Source organism: Talpa europaea (genome assembly GCF_964194135.1).
Source record: "Talpa europaea genome assembly, chromosome: 8".
NCBI classification, from domain to species: domain Eukaryota; kingdom Metazoa; phylum Chordata; class Mammalia; order Eulipotyphla; family Talpidae; genus Talpa; species Talpa europaea.
Window position 1 is genome coordinate 78296370 of NC_140075.1, and position 15084 is coordinate 78311453.

The 15084-nt window shown below is 35.3% G+C and overlaps 1 protein-coding gene across 1 annotated transcript in view; it reads right to left on the minus strand.

The window, feature by feature from the left end:
- The window catches only part of MIS18BP1 (MIS18 binding protein 1), a gene marked incomplete at its 5' end in the record, with an annotated part of 28680 nt that continues 13596 nt past the window's right edge, over nt 1–15084 (minus strand). Inside the window, 8 exons of the mRNA XM_084240265.1 lie at nt 1–184; nt 368–419; nt 1465–1546; nt 4149–4297; nt 6260–6420; nt 7589–7761; nt 10908–11836; nt 12978–13129. Of these exons, the coding sequence (XP_084096391.1) occupies nt 81–184; nt 368–419; nt 1465–1546; nt 4149–4297; nt 6260–6420; nt 7589–7761; nt 10908–11836; nt 12978–13129 (1802 nt within the window). The 3' untranslated portion in view covers nt 1–80. The remainder of the gene's footprint in view (nt 185–367; nt 420–1464; nt 1547–4148; nt 4298–6259; nt 6421–7588; nt 7762–10907; nt 11837–12977; nt 13130–15084) is intronic.

The following is a 15084-nucleotide window of genomic DNA, read 5'->3' on the forward strand; positions in this document are numbered from 1 at the left end:
TGTTACAAAGAAATATACTTCAAATGAAAATATAAATGCACTGCTTCTTGAGAAAAATCATGGAAATATTCTCATTTTTACTATGTAGAATCCGAGTTTGAAAAGTAATAATCGTTCTCTTCTTCATCTAAAGATTCCATAGCATTAGTAAAACGTTTTCCAATACCAGAGCTTTCTCCTAATTCTGTAAAGAGAATTTAGTAAGAACGGTAAATACATTTCTAAAAGTAACTTCAGTGAAATTGAAATAACTGTAGGAAACCAAATGGTATGTCAGCTCACTTGAGAGCCATTAGTTTTAGCACTATCTTAATAAGAGATGACCCTACAATAAAACAGCTATGAAAGAAAAACAAAAGCATATTACCTTTGTTAAATGGGGTTTTCCTTGACGTTGGAGTTGAAAAATCATTTTTAACCTACAAAAGAGTTCACATTTCACATTAACAGCTAAATAGTACCTCCAATCCAGACAAACCTTAAGCATGGTTTATGCCCCAGAGTACCTTGAACACATGCCTGTACCATCATCTAATCAATTATAATTATCTGTGAAATGTCTAATTATCCAGGGCAAGAGCCATGACTTAATGTTGTTTCTCACTCCTGGCAAACGTTACTATAAGAAAACATTACAAGTGAATGCTACAGTGCTTAAAGGGTAGTTTATGGACCTCTAGAAGTTGCCAAAATCTATTAAGTATTTATTCTTTTACCTTACACTAGCAAAATTTAAGTTCTCTGTATTTTAAATTCTTGGCTAAAATGATAATTTATATGGCAATTTTTGAGTGATTAATGTATGCTTATGTACATCAAACTTTTTTAAGCTGTTAGCCATGGCTTGTAATCTTAAAAATGAAAAGGAATCAGAGTATCCCCACTATACTAAAGGTAAGTATTGCTGAAACATTTGAGATATAAACTCAAAATTATAGATTATCATGTGAATATGTATTTTTCCCTGTAAAATGAATCAACATTTTTATATTATTGAGCCCTCAAAATCATTCAGTGAGATAAACCAATAATGTCATGATCCCCACAACATACCATATGTGAGTAAAATGACATTAGAAAACTCTAGTTTTCCATGTCATAAAGTAGGTATAGGGAGTCAGACCTTGAAATTAGAAATTTAAACATTAAATCCTTTGTTGTTTAAACTCTCGCACATTGGCTACAACATACTAGTCTATGAAAAAATAGGGCTAAATCATAGATACTATAGTTTGGTACACAGCTCAAATTATAACCCATTAAGAAGAACAAAAGCTCAGAAGTAGTTAGGATGAGCTACCATCTATAATGGGATACCACTTACATACTTACTTCACTTGTGACCTCATAATTTATTTGTATCACCCTGTAAGCATCTTGAGGGACTATTACGTTGTAATTCACAAATTGCCATGTTTTGTGCAATAGACTGGCATTGAATAAATGAAGAATAAAAATACTTACTATTTTTTTCTTGATATTGCCCCAGACAACACCACCTTTATGTCTTTTTTGCATATGAAAAACATATTTATCACAATCATCCCTGTTTGAATACAAAATAATTTCAAGTCAACTTTAATGACCATACCTTTATCCACAGGTTGAATAGCAATTGGCAAAAATTAAATTGTATCGGATCTTTTAAAAGTACATTTTTCCCGGGCCTCCCTGGTGGCACAGGCGGTTGAGCGCAGTGCTGAAGCTGTCCGCTGCCTCTGCAGTGCAGGTTCGATCCCGGCCGGCCAGGGAACTACCTACATGGTGCAGCAGACCTCTCCTGTTTTGCCCGCTGCTTCCCTCAGCAGTGTATTTCAGTCAGTCTGCCTGTTCTGTTCCCCATTCTGTCTCTGGTGAATCCCCTCACCCTTCTGCATATCTGGCCTGTACCCCGGTTCTTGTATGTATAAATAAATCTTTAAAAAAAAAAGTACATTTTTAAAAGGAAAATACACCACTGAAGATATACACAGTGCTTCAATTAAACATTTTTTTTTTAATAGAGGCATGTTTTATTTATTTGTTTGTTTGTTTGTTTATATATGCACTGGGCACAGTCAGAAGCGCGGGAGGGTGAGAGAATTCACCAGAGCCAGAGCGGGGAGCAGAACAGGCAGAAGGACCGAAGCACACTGCTGAGGGGAGCAGCGGTCGGCAGGAGAGGTCTGCGCGCCATGTGGGACCCTCCTCTGGTGGCCGGGGAGCAGCCGGGGATAGAACCAGGGCCGCAGCAGCTTCGCAACCCAGCACTCAACCGCTGCGCCACCGGAGAGGCCCTCAATTAAACATTTTAAAAGTGTTCTTTACTTTTGATTAGGAATAATCTAGGAAATAATAGTTTATTGTGCATTACCCCATTTATACTCTACAATCTATCTTGCTGCCTTTTTTTCAAAACTCATTAAAACTTTGTCCTTGGATTCCTTTTTGTTACATCTTTTACTCCCTTTTCCTGTTCACTTGATTTTATCTAGAATGAATCTTAAAGTTGATTACGTTAAGCTACCTCTGATGATGAGAATCGGCAGCTTACAGCTTCCAACTGTTTTGAGTCTTCAGTTATTTCTACAGTTACTACCTTTGTTGTAACTTACCATATCAACTATGAAATTTTAAATTTTCTTATATCTTATCTCTTTCCCCTCTCATTCTTAGCAAATAGGCTTGGCTTAATTTACAGTTGAAACTGAAGCCAAACAGAACAGTGGTATCAACTTTCCCAGTAAGTCATAGTTCCACTTATGACAATAAAAACCAGATGAACAAATCTAATCCTCTTTTGGCTCTAAAATCTTATATGATTATTTCCTTTATGACTATTTGGGAACCTTAAAGGCATAAGTTGTAGAAATTTATAAATATGTGACAATATTAAGATGCTAATATGAACTATACACAGCTGCATGGCAAATGAGTAATTTAGCCAATTGTTCAGGATCAGCACCTCCTAAGTCTTTTCCTGTATACAGAGATCACTTCTGAAGTAACAAAAATGATTTCATTATTTAAAATTATATGAAAGGGAAGCCAATTAATAGTACTAGTGTAGTCAAGAAATAGTGAAGAGGGCCTCCCTGGTGGCACAGGCAGTTGAGCGCAGTGCTGTGAAGCTGTCCACAGCCTCTGCAGCGCAGGTTTGATCCTGGCCTGCCAGGGAGATTCCCACATGGCGCAGCAGACTCTCCTGTCTCCCCTGCTGCTCCCCTCAGCAATGTATTTCAGTCAGTCTGCCTGTTCTGTTCCCTGCTCCATCTCTGGTGAATCCTCTCACCCTCCCACATATATGGCCTGTGCCCCAGTTTCTGTATGCATAAATAATCTTTAAAAAAAAATAGTAAAGAAATCTATGAAACTCATTTTTTTAAGTAGAACATCTAACATTTTTTATTTTATATTGAACATTTTACCATGATAGTAAATAATTTGTTCATTAATTTCTATGACTTTATAATGTATCAGAATTTGTTTAGCCCCTATCAATGGCCATTTGAATTGTTTCCAATCTTTTGCTATTATAAGCAATACTACAATAAATAAGTTGTACATACAATTCTAGAAGTAGGATCACAAGTTCATTTATAATTGTGATAATTACTGACAAACTGTCCCTACAAAGATTGTACTAATTTACTTTCTTACCAGTAATGTATGAGAATGGCTTTTCTACTGTTGATTTGTAGGAATGCTGCATTAGGGACATGAGCTTTTTCCTCTGGTTAATTCCATATTCTTTTTTTCAGGTTGTAGGTTTGTTTTTGATTATTTATAGTGGTTGATATCATATAAAACTTTATTTTTATATAGGGTTGACTTTATCATTCTTCTTGTAGGTGGCTTCTGGGTCTTGCCTCATTGTTACAAAGACCTTCACTACTCTAAGATTATAAAGTAATTCTCCAAGACTTCTTCAGGTATTTTCTTATAGTTTAATTTTTTATGTGCAAAACTTTGATCCATTTGGAACCTAAGTATGAGCTAATGATTAACACTACTACTTCCTGAAACTGTCCATCCTTGACTTCTGGGAACTACTCTTGATTATTTTTAGTGATGATGACTGTTCTCATTACTGACATCTACTCTCTTTAACTCATGAAATGTTAAACAATGATACAGAGAATTACAGTATTATATGTATAAATAGTTACCTATTTATAGAGGCTAGCATGCCAGGACTGACATGCTGACACTGAGGAGTTTTTGCCAATGGAAAGATAACTGATGATGGAGTTGATGGATTTCTGTCCATATTTGGCAGAATATCATCCTCTTCTTTACTGTCCCGGAAACTTGGCAACTAGAAAGCAAATATTTATTAACAGCAGGCAGCACTAAAAATGGAATTTAACACAAAATGATTTTTGGTAGTTTGACAAGGTATTTTCCTCATAATTTTTCAACCAAGATAACTAAAAATGCTAACAGGTTGAGGAGAGCTTGGCCTCTAGAAAACATAGTTTCATTGTGTAAAATGGAGACAGTGACACCTATTCCTCAAGTGTGTAGATGAGGTATTCAGTATACATTTCCTATACAATATTTAGGCTTTGCTGTCCATAAAGTCTCTGTCTCAACTACTTAACTTTGGTGTTTCAGCATGGAAGCAGCCACAGTCAAGATGTAAACAGTGGGCATGTCTGTGTCCTAATAAAATTTTGTTTACAAAAAGAGGTAGAATGCTAGATTTGGCCCATAGGCAAGAGTTTACTGATTCTGTGCACAGAACAAAACTGCAGTTCATTTACTGTTTTTGCTTGGCCCATAATAGGAACTCTATTATAAATGTGTGTGTGTATAGTTTCAAAAGACAATTCAGTCATTAAGACTCTACTTACCTTTATATCAGAAACTTAAAGAAAGTGAACATGCCTCAGAAAATGAACTAACTCATTCACTGCTTTCTATTTCTACTTTATTATCTATCTTTATTATCTTTTAATGCAATGTTGTTCTGTTATTGCATTTAGGCCAAAATATAATGAATTAAATAATGGTCAAATAATATAAAGGGTACAACCCCTAAAAGTCCACGGTGTTGTGCAGAAAATACAGCAAGACCCTCAGATGACTCCCTTATAATACCTCCTTTTACAATCTATGTAGACAAAAAAGGGGCCCAGGTTATATTACTAATTCTGTAGTGTACCATATAGCCATTTTAATATTAAGAAATGGATGAAAAAAAACCTTTAGTATACACAAAAAATCCTTTCTAATTTTACAATTAATAGTCCAATTGTTTATGTCCATCCATTTCCTGTTACTTTAACCTTAATATTCTGAACATTTATATTTAAATCTGGAAAATCTCAAATCTGTACTCTACTTCATTGCGTCTATAAAGGACACTCTTGTTGGGTCTGCAGATTATTTTTGCTATAAATATAAACCTTCATTAAATATATATTTGCAAAGATTTCTGGCTTCCTTTCAGTTTCTTAGCATAAACTTCCAAGAGTAGAAATGTTATGATTTATATTGCCACACTGCTTTCTAAAAGGTATGACTTAATTATGCATCCACTGATGTGTGACTGTACCAACATCATTTTTTTTGGTTAGTGGATATTTTAACTAATTTTTAAAAAAATGATTCTGTAATTTAGAAGATATGTATATAATTTACTTTCCTTTGACTGGTAACTAAAGTAACTTCCCTAAGTGTTCATTTAGGCTTATGAATTTTTTTTTGCCCATTTTTCCCCTATTATCTTGACATTATTAGTACAATAATGTTTGAATTAGTTTTTCATTTCATAAATATAAAAATTTCACTTCATAAAAATTTTTGTATGTTGCAAATATTTTATCCCAATCACTGAAACTTTTATACTACCTTTCATATTATAAAAAATATTTTATACATTCAAGTCTGTTAATCTTGTGCTATTATTTAACCCCTCCATTCAATTCATGATACAGATAATGTTTTGTAATCTTTTTTTTTTTCTTTTCAAGTTTGCCTAATTGCATGTTAAATTTTAAATGTATATGTTTGGTCTATTTCTGAGTTTTCTATTGGGTTCTACAAATGTTAACTTTGAACCCCAATGAAGGGTACACCCTGTAATCCCATGAAAATGGCGTGTACTAGCAGGTTACTTCCTGTCCTATATTTTGGTCATGTCTATGGAAGCTATCAATCCTTGGGTCTAAGTAGTAGGGATGAACAAAGGCCTATGTAAAAATGGAGTATGAAAGTCAACATAAAAATCAAAACTCCCCAAACCTCAGTGATTTCAAATATTTAAATCTCTTACCAGTACTCTTTGATTCTGCAAAGGGTTTGTACTGAAGAAATCATCATGGTCATCTTTTGGCAACTGTTCCAGAAAATCCCTCATTTGCCGCTTCCTTTTAAGAGTTCCCACTCTGGCAGTTATCTTAATTGTTTGTGTCTTATCAGCATCACCAATTTTGCCTAGAGTCAGCAAGACAGTAAAACATTTTCATAAGAATTTTATAGTACATGCAAAATCTAAATTGTGTATTACTATTAAATAAACAGTATTTACTAGTATCTTAGTAAATATTGATACTAAGATATTAATAGATACTAATATTTTGATACTAAGATATCAATAGATACTAATAAATATCAATACTTAGTGTATATTGATAATTAGATATTTATAAATCTAAATAACAAATGATTCTACAATGGCATCTATGCAATATAATTAGTGGGGAAGATACTCAGGAAGAAACTACTTAAGATTAGATAGGGTAAGGTTGAAAGGCTTTTATCCTGTGAGAAATGTTAACCTCCACAAACCCCGTTACTCAGTGTCTAACTTATTGATTTATTAAAATATAATTACCTATTAGAAATAAAAGTATTAAATAAAAGGGATACTGGATACACTCTGAATATTGGTACAGGACTTCTTTGGCATAAACCCTTGGCAAAAGTTTGTATTCCTAGGGATTACAAAAACTAAATTTAGTCTGAGTTTTCTTATGAATTACTAGGAGGCTCTACCCAAGTGGCCTCAAATTAAATTAGATCCTTAGAACAATCAATCAAATATTGAAATCTTGGGCCTCCCTGGTGGCGCAAGGAGTTAGAGCACAGCACTGTAAGCTGTCCGCAGCCTCTGTGGCGCAAGTTTGATCCCTGGCCAGGGAGCTACCCACATGGCACAGCAGACCTCTCCTGACTCACAAGCTGCTCCCCTCAGCAGTATACTTTGGTTTCTCTGCCTATTCTGTTCCCTGCTCTGTCTCAGGTGAATCCTCTCACCCCCCACACCTCTGGCCTGTACCCCAGTTCTTGTATGCATAAATAAATCAATCTTTTAAAAAAAAAGAGAGAGAGAGACTGAAAAACAGTCTCAAAAAAAAAAAAAAATTGAAATCTCTGGTTCCAACTGCAGATTTCCTAGAACAAACTGAAAGCCGCTAAGACTTATATTGAAGGAAGTAACTGTCTAGGCAAGACTTAAAAATTAAACAGGTGATCTTTGAAGTTCTTTCTAACTTTGTAAGAAAACACTTACCTATGTAAGACATATGGGTAATTATAAAATATATGTAGTACGTGATTAGAAATTAATATTGATAACTAGGAAAAAAACTACAAAGGTTACCATTTCGGTTTTTGGGATTGACTGGCTTTTTCTCAGTGACATGTGTCTGGGATCCTTTTCCTCGGGGATTTTCTGTGTATTTCTTCTGGCATTCTTCAGCAGATCGAGAACCTACAGCCATAGCTACATCTGACCAAAACCCAGGTTTGTGCTTTGGAAGAGATGTAAAAGCACTAAGGAAGATCAAAACCAATAAAAGAATAAGAAATTCAAATTAATAAAAATACATCCTAAAAGCATAGCATGAAACGAATGAGATTTATTGAGCTAAAGGAATTTTACCAAAGCCATTCTAGATAACTATTCAGAAAGACAACTATCTGGAGAGAAGATACTACTCCCTTCCATTCAATTCCTCTAGTGCTTAAAATATGAAGATGTACATTTACATATCTAATAGATGCTTTCTATTTTTCAGTATTTTATTAAACCTAAAAGATCATCCCTATTCTTTCAGCATTTTTTCATGTCAAACTATAATCAATGATTTGAACTTCTGGGGGACTCTAATATAAGTAACTTTTCCACACCACTTCTCAAATTTTATCAATGCCAAGTATATTGAAAGATAAGCTCTCAGTTCCTATATACACCAGGTCATATACTCTTATTAAAAATTGTTACACCTTGGGCCTACCCGGTGGCACAGCGGTTGAGCGCTGGGTTGCGAAGCTGCCTGCAGCCTCAGCAGCGCCCGTTCGATCCCCAGCCCCCGGGCGAGGATCCCACAAGGCACGCAGACCTCTCCTGCCGCCCACTGCTGCCCTCAGCAGTGTACTTCGGTCCTTCTGCCTGCTCTGCTCCCTGCTCTGGCTCTGGTGAATTCTCTCACCCTCCCGTGCTTCTGACTGTACCCAGTGCTTGTATATATAAAATAAATAAATAAATAAACAAACAAATAAATAAATCTTTAAAAAAAATTGTTACACCTTAAATAAGGGTCCAGGAAAAAGACTAATTGCAATAAAGTAAAAATCAAAATCAAAAAGCAACTAGAGACCAGAGACACACTACAGTGGGGGGCGGGGGGAGGAGAAGAGGGATTAGGGTCAGAATAAGGGAGGTGGGAAATGTAGGGGGAATATAACCAAAATGAAAATGCATACATTGTGCAACATGAAAAATGATGTAAGAATTATATAAAATCCTTAAAAAAGCCAAAAAAAAATTGTTACATTTGCTTTCATTCCATTATAATTTATAGAATTCAGTATTTTACATATAATACCTAACTGAGGGATATAAAAGTTGGAATAAAAAAAACTAAGTCAATATAAGGTCATTCCCAATGCATTGGTAAATGAATTAAATTCTAAAAGTTGATTTACAAATGATTATTTAGAACCTGACATACCTATTGCTATTCCACCATTCCCTACTTCCCACCCCCAAATAAAAAGGCCTGATTTTATATATTGTGGCTAGGCTAATAGTTTAGACTGAAAAGATCTATTCAATTCACCAAATAATGTAACATATGTAGTATAACACTAGTAATTTTTTTTTTTAGATTTATTTATTTATTTATTTATTTATTTATTTATTTGTTTGTTTGTTTGTTTGTTTGTTTGTTATTTATACAAGCACTGGGTACAGTCAGAAGTGCAGGAGGGTGAGAGAATTCACCAGAGCCAGAGCGGGGAGCAGAGCAGGCAGAAGGAATGAAGTACACTGCTGAGGGGAGCAGCGGGCGGCAGGAGAGGTCTGTGCGCCATGTGGGACCCTCCTCTGGTGGCCGGGGAGCAGCCGGGGATCAAACTGGCGCTGCAGAGGCTGTGGGCAGCTTTGCAACCCAGCGCTCAACCGCTGCGCCACCGGGGAGGCCCCAACACTAGTAATTTTTAACAACCAGCAATCTAGGGTTAAAAGTCCTGATTTATAGTGTTTGCTAATTTCCACATTGCACATATACACGTTATAGCTGATTTCAAGCTAATAACATCACTGAATATGGAATTTTTAAGAAATGTGTAATTATCAAAAGATTACATAGAAATTCCATGACAGATATAATAGATATTAATAATCTTATGGGAATACATAGTAAAATGTGGTAAAATTAGAAAGTGATGTTTAAGTATTTGCTTTTAAAAAATCTTATTAATGGTTAAGTTTATAAATTTCATTTTTAATGACTTAAATAATTTGAAATCCTGAAAATTTAAGAATTAGCTCTTATGAAAAGATAAAAGTCAACTACAGAATACCATTCACTCCATGCATAAAAGGAGGAGACTTATTAACATTAGAGAACTGGTAATAAATGTTCTACTCTTTTATTTAATACTCCATAGGTATTCTAAACTGGAGCACTAATGCAATTTGGGGGCCTCTCTAGTGGCATAAGGTGTTAAGATGCAACCTATGAAGCTCGCCGCAGCCATTGCAGCACAAGTTCGATCCCCAGCCAGTGAGCTATCCACATGGCACAGCAGACGTCTCCTGACTCGCCCGCTGCTCCCCACAGCAGTGTATTTCAGTCAGTCTGCCTGTTCTGCTCCCCACTCTGTCTCTGGTGAATCTTCTCACCCCCCACACACACCTTTGGCCTGTACCCCAGTTCTTGTATGTATAAATAAATCTTTAAAAAAAATAAAAACTATTTTGTCATGATGGAAATAGTTAAGGCAGTTAAAAAGAAATTAGGTTATAATTAACAATCTCCTTTAGTTTATCCCAGGTAATTTTAAAAGGGCAAATTTCACAGTATTCCAGTCCTATTTAAAACTTGCTTCAACATTCTTAGCATAAAAACCCACACTGTTCCTTGCTTGTCTTATCTCATCTTGTACTGTTCTGTACTCCAGTTATATTTTCTTTCAGTATTTCTCAATATGCTCTCTTCCTATTTTTATATAACCTGTTCAATTAAAATGTACTTATCATGAATTTTGGCCTACGTAATACTTGAGATCTTATTTCAAGTATCTGCCTAAGGTAAGTCTGGATTTCTGAGACTCTTGTAAACTTCTTACAGTGATTATTACTAATAGTCTGCCTTAGTAGGTGACAAGGATGATAAGTAGCACAAAGCAGTGGGCTGCAACTGAGAATCAAATAAACAAACAAAACAGTAAGTAGGATAACCAACAAATTAATGAAAAGGTTGCTTTTGCTTTCCTTATAAGTACTAAAGGTGACAACAAAATGTTCATAAGTAGTTGCAAGTTACCTGCCTGTATTCTCTCTCCATCTTGGTATATATTGTGATTTTTTTCTCCATGTTTTTTTGGATGACATCTTCCATATCAATCCTAAGAAGTCATTACATAGCTCCCCTTTTGGAGTTTACAGATATTTCAGAGTGATAGCTACTTACCAATGAAGTTTCTGTAACTCCTCCTCATTCCAGTCCTCAGTGTGAATTACAGCAGGTAAACATTTTAAGGAATATCTATTCATCTTACCAGATCCCATTGCCTCAATAGCTGGAAGTTCATTCCTAACACCAGATTTCTGCTCAGTTTCTTTGGCAGAACATCTGGCTTTCTTTCGTTTGATGTGAAATTCATCTTCACTCTCTTCAGTTTCAGATTCAGAAATCACTGGTATTTTCCTTGTGTTTGTTCTGCTTTTTCTCAGCTGAATCACTGTTTCTTTGGTATTTCTTGTTCTGATTTTTTTAACCTGAGTTTTCCTTCTAATTTCCTTTTCTGTTTCACTCTCTTCACTAGACAAATCTGATGAAGATTCATGCTTGTAAAATGACATAGTTACTTGATTTTTGATTTTCTTCGATTTTGGTAACAACTTTGGATTTTTTTTAAAGTCAGAAGTGATCATTTGTTCCTTTTTAGGACCAACAGTGGGTATATCACATTCACTGCAACTTTCTTTGTTTTTATATTTAAGTTCCATACTATTCTCATTTGCATCTTCTAAAGACTCTGTGGGCTTATAGGTCGGACTTACAGTTTCGTTTATATCTGATTCCTTTTTTTCCTGGTGCCTTAGCAGGACATAGTCCATTACTGCTTGAATGGTGCTAGAGGACAGATTATACTTTATGCATTTTTGCTCTATCACCTTTTTAGATTTAAGTGGTGTTACTAAAATATAAGCATCCCTTGGATTAACAGTCATGTGTTTTCTTCCTTTGTCTGAGAAAAATTGTTCCCTTGAAGTTAGAATATCAATGGGTACATTCAAATCTTCAATTCTCTCTTTAATTTCATAAGACAAAATCAAAGATGAAGATCTCAAATTAGTTACAATTTGAAAATCCACACAACACATAACTAAAATTTGCTATTAACTTCATAAAAAGATGTAGTTTCCAAATATGCCTATAATTATATTTAAAATAATGTATAGGGCATCCCTGGAGGCGCAGCGGGTTGATTGCAGTGCTGTGAGGCTGTCCGCAGCCTCTGCAGTGCTGCTTCGATTCCCTGCCAGCCAGGGAGATACCCACATGGTGCAGCAGAACTCTCCTGTCTCGCCCGCTGCTCCCCTCAGCAGTGTTTTTGGTCGTCTGCCTATTCTGCTCCCCACTCTGTCTGGTGAATTCTCTCACCCTCCCATGTCTCTGGCCTGTACCCCAGTTCTTGTATAAATAAATAAAATCTTTAAAAAAATAATAAATAAAATAATGTATAATCTTGTGACTTAAAATTATTTAGTACCTACGTTAAAGGAGGCAAACCTATAGTAAATATGGTCTTTAAAGTAATAATTATTTTGTCATGCAATTATTCTATGTTAAGAAAAAAACCCTGAACATTTATAACCATTAAGTTTCCCATTTTAGATTTAGAAATTTACAAGAATGTTTTTATTACATTAAAAATATTTCATATAGTAGCTTTCTACTCATTATAAAGCCAGTAAAGATGTATTACCTTCCTTATGTATTCTTTCATTTGTTCTGTCATAATTTTCAAGTTTCTTTGAAGACAACTTTTTATATACTCCTTTTCTAATTATTTCCTTCAAGACAAAAAGAAAACTTTATTTTAACTGCTACTACCTGTAAGCGTTACCTCAAACATTTTCACCACATCTTTAAAGAATATAATTTCTAGGTAATTTTGTCTTACAAATTTCATTCCTGGAGGCATTCAGAAACTTACCGGCCTGAGCTTGAACTTTGGAAATACCACGTGGGTATCATTTAGCTTTCATACTTCCTTTAGTGATTTAATACTTGTATTCAAGAGCATACACACAGAGACACTTAAAGCTTACTCTAAGAGTTAAAATTTTTGTTACTGTTGCCTGCACTTATCCAATTAACAGCTGGAAAATAAATATCAAGTCATCTTCTTAAGTGCCAAACTAATGAAGATTTATTATTTAGCAAACTGACTCATGATTTCTGACTTGGTCACAAACTTTTTCAGTAGTATCACACCAACCCTCTACATATCACTGTACTGAAAAAGCTTACCCGATTAGATAAGTCATATTCTCCTCCAGCTTGAACAGTACTATTTATTTGATCATCTGGAAGCCTTAATGTTGGTTTATTTTGGTGATTACTGTGACAAACATTTAATTCTGTAGCTCCTGGCAACCTATTGTGCTTACTGTTCTTCAGTTCTAAGAAAACAAAGACAAATATAAATCAGTGTTCAATAAAAGAGAAAATTGCCTTTCCACATTAAAGAAATCACTTTCATTTTCTTACAAATACTTGTTATAATATGATTATGATAGAAGCCAATTTTAGGGTCTCCCTGGTGGTGCAAGGGGTTAAGTCTGCACTGTGAAGCTATCAGCAGCCCCTGCAGCACAAGTTTGGTCCCTTGCCAGGGAGCTAATCACACTGCAGCATCTTGCCCACTACTCCCCTCAGCAGTGTAGTTCAGTAGATCTGCCTGTTCTGTTCCCCACTCTTCTCTAGTGAATCCTCTCATTCCCCGACCCCCGTACCCAACACCTCCACACACACCTCTGGTCTAAATCCCAGCTCTTGTGTGCATAAATAAATCTTAAAAAAAAAAAAGCAATTTTATTTGGACAGAAGCACTCTACAGAGGGCCTGATTTGTTCAAATCACTTTTATTCTCCTCAAAAACAAGACAAAACAAAAAAAGACATAGAAAAGCCAGTCATATTACTCATTACTATGTATTCTGGATCTCCTTTGTCACAACTGAAGGTAAAATAGTAGGATTAACCCAATCTATAAATGCAAATTCCTGTTTATCCTAACTGCACATCAAGTAAGCAGAAAGCAAATTCTATTTCCCTTATATCTCTTCATGTATATGGTATTCTTATGCTTCAATTAGTTGAACAAACCCAACTAAATCCATGCTAATTAAAATGCTGAGCAAATGGTTATTCAGCAAAAATTCTTGGTGTTAAAAGTTCTAAATAAGTTAAAATGAACTTAAAACTAAAAAAATGTTTTTGTTACTGTTTTAGAAGATACACAGTAGATGGTCTTTGTTCTTAAAATTACTATAGTATAGTAAAAGAAGCTGATTTTTTTTTAAGATTTATGCATGCATGCAAAAAATGGGGTGTAGGCCAGAGGTGTGGGGGAGAGGGGGGAGAAGATTCACCAGAGTGGGAGAAGAACAGGAGGATCTACTGAAATACACTGCTGAGAGGAGCAGTGGGCAAGATAGGAGAGGTCTGCTGCACCATGTGGGTTAGCTCCCTGGGGGGATTGAACTCCTACTTCAGTAGCTGCAGATAGCTTCATAGTGCTGAGTCTTAACCCCTTGCGCCACCAGGGAGTCCCCATTCTAGATTATTGCCAGTCCTACCTCAAGCTGTGCCTAGCCTGACCCTGACACGTCTTGAACCTGGGTCTGCCTAGCCTACTAAGCCACTGGGCTCCTTCTACAATAGATTCCTAGTAACTTTTGTTCATCTATATTATCTAGAAAGGACAGTAAAATAATGTTCATACTTCCTGGTCTTTTTGGTGGATGTTAGAGTAGTACCCTAGTGGTGGGGTAGGATGTTGGACATATTATAGTTTTGATAGAGTTGACACAGAACAGTTCTGCCAGTACCTTTATAGAAATGTTCATTCAAAAAACCATGACAACATTTTTTTTTTGTATATTAACAGGAATAAAATACAGTAAAAAAAAATAATGGGTATCTTTATCATAGGTTTGAGGTAAAAAGCAATTTCCTAAATACCTCTGATCTAGGAAATTGAAAGAATCATTTTTTTATATATATAATTTTTTTTTATTTTTATATTCCCCATACAATTGGGACCCCCTTATTTTGACCCCAATCCCTCCCCTCCCCACCCCCCACCCCCCATAGAGTGTCTCTGGTTCATAGTTGTTTGTTGATTTTGATTTTTACTTTCTTATAGTTATTCATTTTCCTGGTCCCTTATTTAAGTTTTCTAGATTCCTGCTATGAGTGAGACCATCCGGTATTTTTCTTTTTCTTTCTGGCTTATGAAAGAATCATTTTTTATTGATATGTCTATCAGGGTTCTTTTGGTATCCTGATTAATAAGTAATATTTAGTGAAGGAAGCTGAATGCTGACTATAAGCAATTTGCTTTGCAGTTTCTC